Genomic DNA, 17,269 nt, shown 5'->3' on the forward strand with positions numbered 1-17,269 from the left:
TTTTAGCCTACTTTTCTCCCTGCTGCTCCACCAACCGTCTCACCTCTCTCCCTCACAATCTCTGATGTTCTCTTCCTAACTCCACCCTCTGTACTTACTCTCTACTACATGCTCTGCCCTACTCGCCACTAGTGGGCATCTTAACTTTCTACTTCTTGCAATGGATTGTGTCCCCCCATGAATTCCTCATCTTATTAATATTTGTATCCTGCATTGCAGTCTCGGCAAAACAATCTTTGGACAACAACGGACACTGTATGGCATTGTCATCGATGTCCTTCAGCGGTTACCATTCCCTTGTCCAGAGGTGACGATGATAGTTTAAATAGCATGCACTGCACACATCACACTCTTGAAATGGTTCCACTTGCCTCAACGTTTCTCTTCAACTAACATCGTAACTCTTTCTGTGATTTATCTTGTCTATGTCGAAAACAGGCTTTAAGAGATGTGCATACTATGACTAGAAGATGTCGATCGCTGATCTGCCCCGTATTTGGTCTCTGGTGCCTTGGCGGAGATCATGACTTCTTTGAGTGCAGCTCCCATCAATCGATAACCAGTAAGGTCTTGGAGGAAAGAAGATTAAAGCTTTCCCTTGATCGGTCGGTTTCAAAGTCTCCATCTTCTGAGTCCGCTCTGACATTCAAACCCCAATCTAAAACGGACATTAAAGCCCCAATCTAAAAAAGATTTTTTCAAATCCTTTGGGTCCATCTTCGAGAAAGAGGAGGAGACAGATGGCTTTGTACACCTTGGATATGAACATTTTGAACATTTTGGAACTCCTATTGTTCAAGAAGAATTGATCTCAGATCAATCGTGTCTAGAAGACTTAGCTACTTGACTAAAGGAAGCCAGTGGTCTGGATACCTCCCCTGGGGTTGAATTTGACACGCCAGACATCCATTCTCCCCCACATGCGGCCGAACGGGGCGATTGAATATTTGGGTTGGGGACGTCCTGCAAAGGACATTACCCAGGATGATCTCACATATTAGATAGAGGCCCTCCTAAGAAGCCTGTGCTGCCCTTCCATACTGCACTAAAAAAAATATATATAATACATTGGAAAGCTGCCAATAACCAGACACCACTTCAGCCGTGAACAAGGAGTTGATGAAAAAGTGCAGGCCTTCTTCTGTGGACCCTGACTTTCTTTCCATCCAACATCAAAGAGTTTGGTGGAACAGGCAGCTACCTCTACTTAGAAGGCTACAGCTTATCTGACCCCGTTACCCCCCACCGTCCGGATAGAGATGATAAGAAATATGACACACTGGCAAAAAGGGTATTCTCTGTTCAAAGTGTGGTATTAAAAGCCATTCATGCATCTTGTCTTGTGCTCTGGCAAAATACTCCTTATACATTGTGGAAAATAATTTCCAAAGCTGCAGAAAACATTCCTGAAGGTGAGATGCGAGATGGGTTCAATAATCTCATTAATGATGGTAAAGAGTCCTCTTGTCAATCCCTTCAGTTAGGCCTAAATGTGTCAGACTACATCGGCCAAGCGCAGTAATCGGGAGATTTGCTTGGCTGCATAGGTCTGCGTTTGCCCCCGATGTCCAGTCAAGACTCCTGGAATATACTCTTTGATGTGTCCAAACAATTTTGGGCAAAGGCAGACTTCAAAGGCTGCAGCAAAATCTTTGGGGGCAGCCATTCGTCAGCCGCAAAAATGCCCGCCTTTGCATGCTTGGAGAGGGCATTCCTTCGATATTACTCCTCATTTGGCCAAAGGGAAAGAGGTCAAGCTACCCATAAACAAGGACAAAGAAGGTTCACACATGGCGGAAGAACTGCTCAGGCAACAACCTCCTCATTGCTCTCTGTCACAGCCACGCCCAAAACCTCTCTGAGACCTTTGCTCACAGAACCTCAGTGAAGGGCAGGTTGGCCCAGCATCTGCAAGAATGGCATCCTATTACTTCAGATGCAAGGGCACTAAAGACAGTGGCCCAAAGGTACTGTCTCCCTTCTCTGCAAAGACCCCCAAATTGTACCGTGAGCGAACAGCTTTTTGGGAACCAGATCCACTGTATCTATAGAAAATTATTTCCCTGTTGGAGAAAGGTGCCGTGGAGAAGGTATCTGTAGCGGATCAATACCACGGTTGGTACTCCACCTATTTCCTGGTTACCAAGAAAGACGGAGGACTGCAACCCATTCTGGACCTGATGTGCTTGAAGAAGTTCCTCATGAAAGACAAATACAAGACGACCACTCTTTCGCAGATCCTTCAGGCCCTTCAGTTCGAGGACTGGATGGTGTCACTGGATCTTCAGGATACTTACTTTCATGTGCATATACATCCCAGGCACAGAAATTACCTGAGGTTTGCCATTGGCAGTTCTATCGATTTCGAGCACTGCCTTTAGGGCTCACCTCTGGCCAGAGGGTCTTCAACAAGTTGATGGCAGTAGTGGCAGCCAGTCTAAGGGGGGGGGTGGGATTCAAATCCTTCCCTACCTAGACGATTGGTCAATCAGAGCTCCTAGAACATCGCAACAGCACCTTCCACTACCTTCACAAACTTTCTAAAATCTACCTCAACTTCAAGAGGTACCAGGAGACCCATTTGCTGAGTCTCATGGCATCCTGCATTTTTTGTGGTGCCAGCATCCTGCCTTGTAAGGGTAAGGTCCCTCCAGTCGGTTCCTAGATCACAATGGTCACAGTTCTCAAGCAGAATGACTGACCTTCAGGTCCCAAGCAAGGTTGCGCTGGATTTCCTGCGGTGGGTCTGCGAGGAGAATGCGATGATAGGGGAACCTTTTTGGCAATCCTGGCCGGAGATGACCTTCAGGCCTGGTTTCTGTGAGGCTAAGATGCAAAGTTTGGGACCTCCCGTATGACGTTATGGAGGTGTTGCTTTCGGCTAGAAGACCAGCAACAAAAGCACTATACTGCTGCAGTTGGAACACGTTTTTCAGCTGGCGTAAATTTAAAGATATAGATCCTTTCTCTTGCAATACACCTACAGTGATTTTCTTTATTTTTTTTGTTGTAGGTTTTTTTTTTTTTTTTTTTTTTTTTTTTTACTCCACCTTTCCCAACAAGGGCTGCGAGTGGCGATACTTGCCGATGTTAACTATTTTTAAACACATGCCAGAACTAGGATTTTAGTTTAAGATGCCAATCGTCATACAATTCTTGAAAGGACTGACAAATTACATTCCTGCTGGTCCCTTTTTCTGGTTGCATACTGGGATTTGAACATGGTATTAACTTTTTTTTTATTGGGATGTCCATTTGAACCTCTCTGTTCTTGTCCTCTCAGGTTATTCAACCGGGAGTTACAAGCGTTGTCATGTAAACCACCATTTACTATATTCTGCAAGGAGAAGGTAGTTCTGAGAGTTCGTCCCTCCTTCCTTCTCAAGGTGGTGTCTGAATTTCATCTGACGCAGAAAATGAACTACCAGCTTTTTATCCACTTTGTCCTCCTATGGATGAATAGGGGTTACACAGACTTGACCCAAAAAGGGCTTTTAGCTGCCACATTTCTAGAATGGCAAATTTCAGACAGGGTGACCAACTTTTTATTGGTTGCACTGGTTACAAGTTAGGTCAAGCTGTGACCAAACAAACTCCATCACGTTGGATCATCCTTAGCATTTCGGAGTGCTACCCCATTGCTGGAAAAGAAGTCCCTGAAAATGTAACTGCCTACTCCACCAGGGGAGTGCCAACCATTTCGGCTCTCCAAAGAGGTCTACCAGTGCAGGACATTTGCAATCCCGCCGCTTAGTCCTCACGCCAAACTTTCTCAAAGCATTACTGTTTAGACACTGTCTGGCCAGGACGCTTTGGTTAAAAGAGCGGTTCTGCACAATATTACGTGCTAATCAAAATTGTCAAAAAATCCACTTCTCCTACCTCCATCTACAAAACTGCTATCAAGACTCTGCTGTTCTCCTCAAACTTACCACTGCTGTGAATTAACACTCTGTTTTTATTGCATTTTGGTATAAGGTCTCACACTACCTTGTCCCTTCCAGCACACTTGTTACCTAATTTATCATATCTTCTTTAAGTATATCTACCAGCGCCTTGATGCCCAAAATGGTTTACCGCGCTCTATAAATTTTATAAATAAATTTAATATCGGGAAACATAGGGAGGGCACATTCCATTAGAAGTACAAATTACTTCTCGCTGGATATGTTCTTTCTGATGAATGTTCCACCCACTGATTCCTCATCGCCCTCTAAGACTACCCCTCTGACTGTGGTTCAATTCTTTATTACTTCTCTCTATCAAAACCCGGCCGGGTTATCTATTCCTCAAGACGGCTGTGCAGATAGAGGGAAAAACCAGGAACTGAGGCAACCAGCAAGGTGCATGCCATTTATACCAGCCTCTATGTTGCGTCTGGATGCAGGAATGGTAACCGGTCGAGGGGCATTGACGACGATGCAGCACAACGCCCCCTGATATTGATTTTCTTTTTTCTCACAGACTGCAAAGTTGGTTATGAATATATCTAAAATTAGGAATCTGTGGGAGGAACATCCATCAGAAAGAACATTTCCAGAGGTTATTTGTTCGACTCTCCCCAAGTGCACTTGACTCTGCTCTCCTCGTTGTACTCCACTCTCCTCCCTCTACTACACTCTCCGGCCCACTAATCTTTACTCTACTACTGCTGCACTCCACTGCACTCTTTTCCTGCTACTCTACACTAAGCCCTCCTTCTCCACAGTTGCATGCCCTTCACTCTCCCAGTCACCCTTCCCAATCACACCTACTCTCACCCTTAATCTTACTCGCTTACCTTGCACGCACCCTCACACCCTGTACCACTTTCTCTTAGCAACCAACACCTCACCTTAAACACACCCTCGACAATTTTCCTCCATGCTCCGCTACACTATCCTTCCTCGGCCTGGTCTCTTGGTCCTCCGGCTCCTCGCTTGACTTCACCGGAACAGCCCACACTGACCTGACGCCACTACCTGATTTTATTCTCCCTCTGTCCGTGCAATTGGCTTTCACCACCAGTTGGCTCCCCAGCCCATTTGCTGGCCCCATTCCCCTAGGGGCCCTGTTGCAACTGTCAGAACATGTTGATGGTGCATTTTAAGCCCCCCCCCCTTTCTATACACCTGTCAGTGTTTGGTAATGCCGGCCTTCTCGAAGCACAGTCTGTTTCAAAGTGTATAGGTCTGCCTGTGGCAGACAGTGTTGGTGCATTTTTGCAAAGGGAGCGACTGATTTGCCGATTTGATACACGGACCACTCTGGTTGAAGGTACACTTACATGCACATTTCATGTCTGTACTATTTAGAGCACCTGGGTTGCCAGTATAATACGTGGATCGCCGCGCGGGCTGATAGCTGCTCATCGGTTCTCCCCTAGTTCACTTGATAGTTCTCTCGTCTGCCCACATGCCACCTTGGAGATGTAGTCCTGCAGGACAAGAAAAAGACACTGGCCAACATTGTGCCAAATAGGTATAGGGCAAGAAAAGGTGGTACTCTACTCATTGAATGCAGCACAGTTTGAAGGGACAGAGCCCGGGCCCTCCCAACTCCCACTGCCTACCTTTGGGGCAGTATTGGCTCTGGGTACCCCTTCTGGTAGGCCTCCGATCCCAAGTTGAGAGGGGGACCCAAACCCCTCTTGGCAGGGTCCGGGCCTGACCCTGTAAGACCCCTGTGGCCACTATCAGATTCATGCTAACATGCCCCATTCCGTTTGAAAGATGCTAGTCCAATCCTTGCATAGCTATGAGATTTCACATTATGAACCAAGGACTACAATTCTCAAAATGAAAAGTTAAAACCAGGACTGGACTAACATCTCAGGCATGCAATGAGGCATGTTGGCAAATATTCCAGTACCCTCCCTTTAAACCCTTAAACCTAGCCATCAACTCGTTTGTGTCTCTTTTTCACCTTTTCTCTCAAATTCGGATCTTTTTTTCTGTACCCTATAGACCATAGCCTGGTTCTTCCCTGGTTGCGGCACAATGCCTCATTATCTGGACACAGAGGCTTCGTCAGGAATCAAATGTAGGAGGGGCATAGTGGGGGCCACAGACAAAAAGTAGGGAGGTGCCTACAAAAGGGCAATGTGTGAAGTCAGAAGCACTAGTGCAGAGAATCTTTTGTGCACACCAACTACCACACCCCTTTTGTGCACCTCCCCTCCCATAAGAATGTAGGTACTAAAACTAAATGACCTATCGTAAGCGGTTTCATGCACTACATTCTGATTGGACGAGATGCTCTAGGCTGCAGGTTGACTTAATAGCTCTTTATTGTTGTGGTGGACACAGCACTGCAGACAGTGTAGAGAGAGTAGCCCAGCTGAGGTAGGGGGTGAGAAAAGGGGGGGCAGGTTTTCAGAGGCAGGGCCGGGCCCCACTTCAGTGACGCCACTGTCTGGACAGGATACTGTGCAGTAAGACCACTAAGGTGATGATGTGTGTATCATAATAATCCCAGCTGGGAGGCGCTGGTGAGTCCCTAAGGCAGCTGGAGCATCACATGCACAAACTCATTTTAAATCCCTGATTATATTCCTGCCATTGGGATTTGAGGTGAGGGTGCAGAGCAAAGCGTGCTCTCCAATCTCTGCTGGTCCAGGCCTGGTGGTGGCACGCACCTAGTGTGCTGTGATTTTATAAACGACCTTCGTGGGCTCCATCCTCGTAATTTCATAATACTTGTAGTTTGCATTTTCAGTCCTTTAAAAATAAAATATTTTAAACTTGCATGCTTCAAGTGTTTTTTTTGTTACTGAAGTAAGAAATGACTGCAGAGAAAACGGGTCCTGCCAACAAGTGTAGCTGCTGCCTTTGTTGTCTAAATGTTGTGGAGTTTTTTTGTCTACGGCTGTCTGGTTTGAGACTGTTAATAACCTGACTCCCTTTTGTGCCTTGCAGAATAATCCAACATGACTTCGGAATCTGGTTCTGATTCGGAATCCAAGCAGGATCAGGACAAGGACCCGCAGGAGGCTTCTCACAAGAAGGGAGCAGTGAAGCCGCCGCAGCAGCAACCTCCGCCCCCACCACAGCCCTCCGCCCAGGAAGAGCAGGACACCGCAGAGCAGTTCCCCGCCGCAGCGGCCCACAGCACGCCACTGAAATCTGAAAAGGCAAGTACCGTGGTTTCCAGCCGCTCGCCCACAGCCGGGCATTTCATTTCTGTTAAAGGCATTTATGATTTCTTAAAGTTAATCTCCAGATGAATAACCTATTTTATGCACAAGACTACAACGCTCCTATAAAAGAATGGGGTTTCTGGAAGGGCGAACCAGCCGCAATGCCAAGGGAAAGCGGGCATCCACCAGGGCACAGGCCAAAGGAACACTGTCCATTGGCACTGTTGTTAATTGGGCGGATGCCGCCCCCCGCTTCCCCTGTGTGTTTTCAATGAATAAAAAGAAAAAAAATAATTAGCTTCCCTCACTTGAGGTAAACCTGCCGAGGTGAGGATTCGGATCCAGGTTGTGTGCCTTTGAGGCAAGACACAAGAAGGCCATGAATCCCTGTCCACAAAGCTTTACAATGTCAGTCTGACGTTCTGCTATAAAGGACATGTTATGTTACAGATTCTTAAACATAAGAGGTGCACACCTTTTATACTTATCCAGCAGTGCAGTAGGAACATCTGCTCTCTTTGCAAATGCTTACTTGTCCTGTCCTGTGCAAGTTGTTCAATTGGGATAACCCAGCTGAATGAAATAGGATTATTTCACTTTAGGATATGTGCACTCCTGAGGCCATAACCAGGCTCGGACTGGCCTATAAGGCAATAGGGCAATGCCCAAACCAAAAACACAAAATGCTAGTGTGGGCCAGTTTTTTGGTCAAAGAGTGCCACTTTTTTAGGCCACTTGGCCCAGTTTGATAAGCTTATTCACCATGTGCCTAGGAGTTTAGACTAGTGCTATGGAATAAATCACAAATGCACAATTTGCATCACATTTAATCAAAACAGTCCCCCTTGGGTACTGTTCAAACAGTCTGTCACAAAAGGAATGAATTCCCTTTTGCAATTGTGGGCTACTTTTTCCTTGCTGCCCGAGACAATTTTATGCCCCAGTCCGACCCTGGCCGTAACGTTACTCTGCATTGCAGATGTCAGAGTGAGTGTGAGTAATTCGACCATCCGCGCGGTGGGTGTGCGCGCACCTGGGCTTTTTTGAAATTTTATATGAAATTGAATGAGGGTAGGTCAACCTTTGGAAAATGTGTGGAGCTAATCTGCACACATTGTCCTATTCCTATGCTCACTGCATGACATACACATAGACCTGTGTACTCTGGGTGGACACAGTCAACAGGTGCAGTCCTCCCTGTCACATTTAGTTGGAATGTGACACCCAGGAGTACATCAAGGCATCTCAAAAGGGGAGGGCAAAACCATGGCCAGTCTAATTAGATAACAAAAGCTTCATGGATCTGCCCTATCCTTTGTTGGCCCTGCAGGAGGGTGGGAGCAATTAAACATAATTAGCATGATAATAGAGTAATCTTCAAATAGGTCCACATTGGGCCTAGCTGCAGAGGCTAACAAAAGACCGGAAAACCACAACAACCTTTGATTTGCACTTTCACTCTGCCCCTTAGTATCAAGAGCAGTGTAGTGTCATGTCTGGTACATGTGTTTACAGTAGGCAACCCCCGCAGGGGGACCCCATTCAGAGGGCAGGAGTATGTGATTTGATGGAGACAGTCTGTTCTCGCCACAACTTCAAGGGAGACCTGCCTTTAATCGGGAACCATAGAGAGCTCAATTAACCAGAGAGACCCTTTTATCCACAACAGACAGGAAGATGGGTGGGACTTAGTTGTACATGTTTTCACCCCTTTACCTTCTCTGTTGCAAAGCACTCTGGTTATGACCTTATGCATACAGGAGATTGTTGGTGGGGACTTAGGATTGGTTCGTTAAGATAGGTTTAGCATACACCAATCACTAGGGTCCATTTGGCTTTGAAAAAGGGTTAAGCCCCACTTTTGGGAGATGAAGACTTTGCAAGGAGTAACAAGAATAACTCGTTTGGACCATGGCTGAAGGTACAGTCTGCCTTACAGCTTCCGCAGTGAAGGAAGGCCAGGATTTCCAAGAGGGAAGCAAGATCCCTCCCATAAACATCTCACATGGAACAGGAGGAGATGCTGAATCCAAAGAATCCTCCAAGAAGCTGCAGAACCGGTACCCAGCCAGCACACAGCGTGCCCTGCCAGGCTCTGCAAGCAAGCTTCATAGGTGGGAAGTGCCAGAGAGTCTCTGAACCAAACCAAGGACAAGACCGTTGCATGCAACACTCTCCTCAGCTTTGGTTCGTCCGCTTTAAAGGATGACATGAGCCCAGTGAAGAAGCTAGGAGGAGTGCATCGACAAGCCTCAACCAGCATCCACCATAAAAGAAATTTTCTAGCCAGTCAAGCCCCTCGAGCTGCAACCGACTGCACCACTGACTTTTGTCACACCACAGTCGCTAACGGCGTCCCAGATGCCTCGACCAGTGCTTTAGACGCACCAACAAGCAGTGGGGCAATGATTCCTGACCCTGAGCCACTGTCTAGTCCAGGCTGCAGCCGTCCGTCCAGCCTCACTCGCTGACCTGCCTGCTGCCTGATACCCTCAGCTGTCTCCCGTCTTGAACTCTGTCGCAGAAGCTGCAAAGCGCCCTGAAACCGACTCGACCCTGTTGAGCACCGAGAACTTCTTCAAGCACAAGGTACATTGTGGTTCTGTCCCCATGGTCCTTCTCCGAAGGCCCCTGGTGACATTTTACGACCCATTGCTCCCTTTGTGCTGAAACCAAGTATCCTTGAACTATTGCGATTCATTGTATTTTCGCTGTGTTGCAACTAACCAATGATCCACGACCTTGCAGAGATAAGCCTACCGTTCCATCCACATTACTGTGAATTGGACAAAGAGGTTTATAATTTGCTTGTGTTTCCAATCTGTCCGGATCCCTTCGGGTGTACTAGAGGTGTGGGGCTGATTGATGGTTTAGAAACCGATATCGATCCCTGGACCACTGGTACCCCGGAAGTTGATTTGTCAAAGTGAGTACACCCACTTTTCTTTTTTTTTTTTTTTTAACTACAGCCTTGGCGCCCACCAAGTGGTGTTTTCACCATGGCCAGTCACCCTAGCTAGTTGCAACAGAGTGGAGACTATATATAGATGCACATATGCCTATTGTGTGTGTGATTTATATTCATAGCGAAAGATATGTTCCAGTTGATATATATTTTCACTTGCTCAAGAGTATAACGACTTACTAATGATGTGATGAGGTTTCATTTGTCATTGTCAAAAGTGTTTAATAAGGTGTCCAACTGCCACAGCATTACTTTGCAGCACTGTCATTAAGATATGACAAAATAACTGAAGCCTATTTTAGAAATGCGCCCGAATATGAACCAATAAAGTTGGGCACAAAAAGGCCTGTTTATGCACCCAGGATTATGGGTAGTCAGATCACATTCGTAAAACTACTACCTCATAGGTCTGTAAAGCATTTTCTTTACTTTTGGCATTTTAATCGACGTGGGTGAACACCAAGCATGCACCTCGATATAAGCTTAAGCATGCACACCAAGCTCAAAGCTGGACCTTTAGTCTGGATAAACGAGTGACTAAATCTTTCCCCAACTTTAGGCTCCAGTAGCATTGGGGTGCTGCTTTATGTTCCCCTGGTAGGGGTCGGCAAGATGCGTTGGACTACAATTCCCATGATGCCTCACTATTCACTATGCTGGGTAGACCTGGTGGGAAATGCAGTCCAAAACACCAGGAGATCCCCCCCTCGCCTCCACCCCCGCTCCACCCAGGATGCAAACTCCAGATGGTAGATCTGTTGGGCTCTGTGATGAGAGGTTTCCAACCCTGTGTTTTACAGACGCCTATGCTCATTTGGAGTTTTTCCATTCCAATTTGTTTCTACTGCTAGCTGTACCCACTTCCCGTGACCTACCATCCAAATCGCTCTGCTCATGAAACCCGATTCCCAAGGTGTCAGAGTATTCCCAGGTGATGGTATATTCCAGTAACTGTGCCAGGCCATAAAACAATGGCGCCAAACGAGAATGCATTTCCCTTCTGTGTTGGTGGCAGCCCTATCTTCTGCCTGCTCCAGTCATCCGTCTGTTTTTCTGACTTGTTTTTCGTTTTGTTTGATCTTGTTGAAAGGCAACCGCTTCCCAGCCATGTAAACGCTAGACTACCTTCCATATACAAATGCCCACACACCCAAGTAAGGGTACCATTTTAACTACCACAAAACACCGCTGTTGGAACACCTGATCAAAGAAACACTCAAATGATTGGCAAAAATGCTATCTGTTATCTTCTTCGTTGTGTTCTGAGAGACTCTCAGGGCTTAAATGGCCAAAGAAAAGGAGGGAAGAAAACAAGAGGTTCACAACTATAGTGTTGTGCCCCTTTAAGGAACGAGTCCCTGAGAAGGGCTTGTGCTAATGTCACATGGCTGTGACCATGCTAATAAAAGGTATGAGCGGTTTCCCGCTCATCAGTCAGAACAAATGGACTCCTGCCCCAGGTAGCATGCAGCCAGCGGGTCCTGTGAGGCAGATGGGCCTGCTCTGCAGGGCCCATCCTGATGACGTGCCCCTGCGAGGCAACGCTGTTCCCCCTGAAATGGCAAAGCCCCTGCAGGGCAGCTCTGCATGTGTGTGCCGGTGCCCCTGATGGGTGTCCGGTCCTGTCTTCACTGTTCCTCAGAAGCTGCTGAACCCCACAGACTGACAAAGGTGTCACGCGTTCCACTGTTTTTAGAATTACAACTGACTACGGAACACCCCTGAGGAAAAGGGGAAATGGGACAAAAAAACAAACTGAGACAATAACTCCTCCTTCCTGGTTGGATATCTGTATGGAGATAAAACAAGATATTAAATCTGCCTATGTTACCTTCCACCAATCTTACCCAAGAGAGTGCAATTATACCTGAGAATCCTCTGCTAATGCCTAGAGGATTTGGTTTTTGTTGATATTATTCTTGAAGAGACTAAGTTACAGTTCCAAAGTTCTTTATCCCTCTTCTCTTTTCCTGTTCATTGAATAGTCTTTGATCTCTGATCCGTTTTCACACACCAACTAGAATGTACCTTTTAAGATGAAAACTTTACTCTTTGCTTTATTTTTTGCTGGACATCTGGAGCTTGGTTTGAAATGCTGTACCAATTAGCAGAACTGCCTTCAGTATTGAATCCACCTTACCTAGTACTAATTTTTAGAAATGAAACTGTCAGGAGAATTCTAGTAAAGTCTTTTGCTGTTTACTGGCTGAGTTCTGTAATCTACCGTTATGTGGCCTAATTCCTATTTAATTCTTTTCTTTAAAAATCTATTTGTAGAAACCAAATATATTCAATAATTGTTAACCAAAAAATGAATTTGAATTTCAAATGTGAATTCAACAATTGACTTGAATACCTTACAATACTTCGCCCCACGGACCAGAGGAAGTGTGAAACATGCTGCACACAAATGACAAATCTTGAGTTGCAGCTTACTATTCAGCAAAAATAAGCAGCGGTGAAAAAATGAGAAAACAATAACTAACTTGTAAAAAACACGGCCAAAGTGAGAAAAGCAGCTCCACTTCTTTACTCTCCGAACGGGAGTGAAAAACGAAACCTGCGGCAGCGGAGCTAGAGTGTATCAACTGAAATACGCTGAAAAATCCAAAGCGTATAAAAACATTAGCTCACGAAATAAAAAATAATCAAAAACGCTTACCTCTGTTCGCAGTTACCTCCAAGACTACTGGGAAACGAAAGCTCAGCCGAACCCTCAGCACAACACAGAATGTTCAAGACGACGCGCTGTCTAAAACGAAAAGAAAATATGAGACGCGCGTAACTAGCAACACAGCGATCACTTGATCAACTGCCTTAGGTCAAACTGTCTTAAAGAAACAATTCGCACGGATCGGAAGATATGAGAACAAACAAAGAATGATTCCCAACTAACGCTAAACGAATTTAAAGCAATGAGTTAGAATTAAAAACTATTTAACTCTTATTAGTGTAAACTCCTTCACTTATCTGAAAAATCAATAAGCAGAAGCAAATTCGTATTCTTCCTGTAATCTTATCTTCTTCTTGAATTCCAGACTCAATTAAATCTATTCACACTGAAACTACAGGCCCTTAAAACACAGAGCACCAAAACGGGCCCTGCTTCCTTGACAGATTTCAGTGAGAGGCAGTTGAGAATCTTCAAGCAAATACTTTGTCAAGTCTCCATCCAATCAGGACTCCAGACTCCCTCCTCCATCTTGGCTTGGGGAACTCACTGCACTCTGAAGTAACTAGTTAAGGCTTTTAACCAAACTGTCTTAAAAGCATAAAAACTGAAATAAAATGTATATACAAAACCCAGGAAACATATTATAAGCCTCTACAGCCCTGGAACCTGACACTGGGCAACTCCGACTGCGTAATCCGTGATGGCCTGGGTCCTCCCAGGCCATGATGCGCCTGTGTGACCACAGGTTGACAAGGTGCCCCCTGCCATTATGGGTCAGCTGGATGCCCCCAAAAAGGTTGAGCTTGGACCCCTGTACCCTGGGGGACCAATCGCAACAATGGCGACGAAGAGTGAGAACCCTTGCAGTGAGGTGAGGCCGCCTGACTGCCTGCTGTGCCCTGTGTTTTTTTCAAAGATGGTAAAAATAAGGAGAATCAGGAAATGCGCTGCAGCGCCCGCCACCACAGTGATTTGGCAAATCTCCCGACTGGTGGAGGAAACAGTAAGGAAAAATCCGCTGCATCCAAGGATGGACCTCTCCTGACTAAGGAGAGGTGTAGCGTGGCATCCACTGCTACATTTTATGGATAATTCCCCATCCTGTGTCCAGTTGTGCCGGCAGGCCCAGAGAGAGATCCCGGGCAATCCGGCAGTGTCTGCCCTATGCTCCTGTCATCGGAGCTAGTGAGAATGGGGAGGTGAGTGCCTCCCACCCCCCCATACAGCAGTACCACATGACAGTTCGCCGTGCCGCGGGAACAGTAGAAAATCTTGGGCCAGGTGGTGGTGAATATCAGAAGCACTCCCGTGTCAGCCTTTGAAAATAAAGGGCCCGTTGTACAGATGAAATCCCGGGGCGCCTGGCGATGAAATCAAATGACGCGCTCCATGTCAGTGCAGTAAACATAAAACGGAGATGGCCTCCTGCAATCTGGGGCCCATTGGCGGTGATGTGAATTAAAATATATGTAGCCCCTCCTGCAGTGATCCCGGACACAACTGGCAGTGAAAACAATGCTCAAAAACAAGGGGGGTCCTGGGAGTCCCTCTGCCGGACATTGGTCCTGGTTATGAGAGACTTACCCAGAGTCTTTAGCTCACTTTCTTTCACAGAGCAGAAATATCCAAAACCTCTCAGTCTTTGTCCTGCCCTAGGGAAGTCCAGCACTGAAATGCTAGGAAATTCTCCTCTGAACTAGAGTACCAACAGCAACCCCAGACACGTGTTTCGGTCTGGTTGGACCTCATCAGTAGGGTGGATTTGTGCCTTTCTAAGAATAGTGATCAAGGGGTCCACGTCTGGATTCCCCTAGTAATGTAGGGTGAGACCCAAAGTAACAAGGGGGGTCCGGGGAGTCCCTCTGCGGACATTAGTCCCGGTTACGAGAGACTTGGGCAGGACAAAGACTGATATGTTTTGGATATTTCTCCGCTCCCAGGACCCCCCTTGTTAATTTAGTGAAAACAATGCAGCAATCCGTGTCGGTGCAATGCAAATAAAATACTAATTTCCCTCTGAAGATCCCTGGACTACTGGCAGTGATTTGTTTTTTCAAACTCAGAAGTCCGAGTGCTACAAAGTGAAAAGAAAAGGGTTGCTTGCTGCATGTTCCAGGTCAGAGCAATGTAACGCTCTTGAAAGAAAGTGCGTGGCCACCCACGCTCTCTATACAGAAGCGGGCCCCATGCCAGTAACGGTGTGCACCTGCTGTTCTGGTGCTATACATGCATCCTAGGGCCAAGTGGCGGTGACTGTCAAGGGGAAAAATGATGGGAAGAAGAGCAACACTTGAGGGTTGCATCTCTCAGGAGTGCTTGTACGCCCTCCTATGCCAAGGGATTAGCTGCATAAGGAACATGACCCAGACACCTTGCCACCAGTGTCTCTGCCTGCCCCCCACCATACATAGACTAGGCCGATGTGGGTCCTGGTGCCCTCAGGTGCAGCTTTGCCGGCCCCTGCGCTGTGACATTGATTGTCCTGAACTGATGCTTGTGCATCTGTGAACTGGTTTCCTGCAGCTCCGCAAGGGCTTAAACTGGACTCAGTAACCTGCATTGTGATGCTGTGAGCCTGCATGTCATGTAAATGCTCAAAGTGGTCCCAGTTAGAAGGCATGTGAAGCTGCTCTTCTGCTGATCGTTGGCCTGCTCTATATATGGTGGCAGTAGCTCACAATGGTGTCATTCAGTGGTTGGAGTGTTTAATAAAGCGTCTGTCCGACTGTGGCAGTGCTGCCAACATGCAACCAGTAGTCAGCAGTCCACCAACCCAGACTGTCCTATGCCAAATATGTGTACAATGCTCGTTATGTGTTTTATATTTGAAACTGCCTGAGCCCCTACATGTGTGCTTGGTGTTTTACCCTGCCATTCATAAGTGGTCTAAGTATTGCCGTCTGTAACTGTTGATTTATTTTAAGTCCAGTGATAGTTGTCATTGCTTCTTTTGTTATGGAAAAGGAGGAGCACAGTGTTGTGCCCCTTTAAGGAACCAGTCCCTGATAAGGGCTTGTGCTAATGTCACATGGCTGTGACCATGTGACCATGCTAATAAAAGGGATGATTGGTTTCCCGCTCATCAGTCAGAACCAATGGACTCCTGCCTCCTGTGGTTATTGGCACAGCGCAGCCTGAGAGGCAGATGGGCCTGCTCTGGACTGTCCTATCCTGAGGACAGTGCCCCTGCCTGGCAATGCTGTCCCCCCTTAAATAGCAGACCACCGGCAGGGCAACTCTGCATGTATGTGCACCAGTGCCCCTGCTACGTAATACGCGATGGCCTGGGTGCCCCCTGACTATAGTGCGCCCGTGTACCCACGGCTGTCAGGGTGCCACCTGACATTATGGTAGGCTGGGGGGCCAGCAAGGATGAGCCTGGACCTCTGTACCCTAGGGGTTCAGGCACAACAACTGTGTACTCAAGCGTACATTTTCCGACACTTCAGGTGCAACCGGATCAAATCCTGGGCCTATAGGACAAGGGAACACCATGAAAGAGCATACGACGCATTGAATTATACGGGTTACCCGGGTGCAGTCCTAAGGGGACTCCGCCCTCAAAATCTACTTAACAGCTTCAAAAACTGCAATGTATTCTGAAAATATATATTACAAAAAGCTCCAATTTAATGTTTCTAACGGGTAATTTAGTTGCTGAACATCTCTTGTTTGTATAAACAATTCTGCACAATAAAGCAATAAAAGTAAAGTGTTCGTTAAATTTGAAAGAATGACACATAATTTAACAGCTTACATGTAAGACAGAGCATCAAAACTTTAGAAGACTCCCCGTCATCCTGACGCGTTTCGGATAATACAAAATATCTTTCTTCAAGGGCTATACAGCTGTCATTTTCATAACATAGTTCCCACTTTCAGATAACCTTCAAGAAATAATAAAATGTATTGCTTTCATTCATCATAATGCAACAAAGATACAACAACCGAAATTAAATGTAACACTAACCTCACATGGTATCGTAAACCATCCGAGCACGAGTACCTACAACGGAAAAAACATAAGTCCCCAGATTCATGAACTACCTCCTAACATCTTGATATTTCAAATATATAGGGAAATCCATGCTTACCCCGTTTTACTAAAGCAAATACCAGCATTACGTCAGGACCATCTTTCCGACAACCAGTCATTCAAATTAGTGATAACCTGCGTGTTCAGACTAGGACAAGGGGACATATTTTTAGAAGGGTTGATTCTGATTAAGTTTAAAACAAACTTTCCATAACACTGTAGATCCAATCCCTCTGCTTTGAAAAAGTCTAAGGGGCGGTCGTTGTGTCGTTTATAACCTAACATTGTAGTCCTCTGTCCAGAATCCTATCCTAACGTGCACGCTTTCCCTACTTAAAACAAACCCCATCCTAACAACACAACTAAGAAAAAAGGAGGCTTGTCAGGGATGGCTGCTGGCTTCTGGACACCTTAGTAGAGGCTTTTGCCCATAGTCTCAATTTTCAAACAAAAGGCAGTCCTTCAGAAGCTTATCCT

At 46.3% G+C, this 17,269-nt stretch overlaps 1 protein-coding gene across 25 annotated transcripts in view; it reads left to right on the forward strand.

Moving 5' to 3' along the window:
* EPB41L3 (erythrocyte membrane protein band 4.1 like 3) overlaps positions 1-17,269 on the forward strand; it is a 971,190-nt gene that overhangs the window by 173,259 nt on the left and 780,662 nt on the right. For all 25 annotated transcript variants that reach the window (XM_069620665.1, XM_069620670.1, XM_069620666.1 and 22 more), the window contains exon 2: positions 6,897-7,111. In XM_069620665.1, the coding sequence (XP_069476766.1) occupies positions 6,908-7,111 (204 nt within the window). In that variant the 5' untranslated portion in view covers positions 6,897-6,907. The remainder of the gene's footprint in view (positions 1-6,896; positions 7,112-17,269) is intronic.

The sequence above is a fragment of the Ambystoma mexicanum genome, chromosome 5q (genome assembly GCF_040938575.1).
Source record: "Ambystoma mexicanum isolate Mex_15411 chromosome 5q, UKY_AmexF1_1, whole genome shotgun sequence".
Taxonomy (NCBI): Eukaryota; Metazoa; Chordata; class Amphibia; order Caudata; family Ambystomatidae; genus Ambystoma; species Ambystoma mexicanum.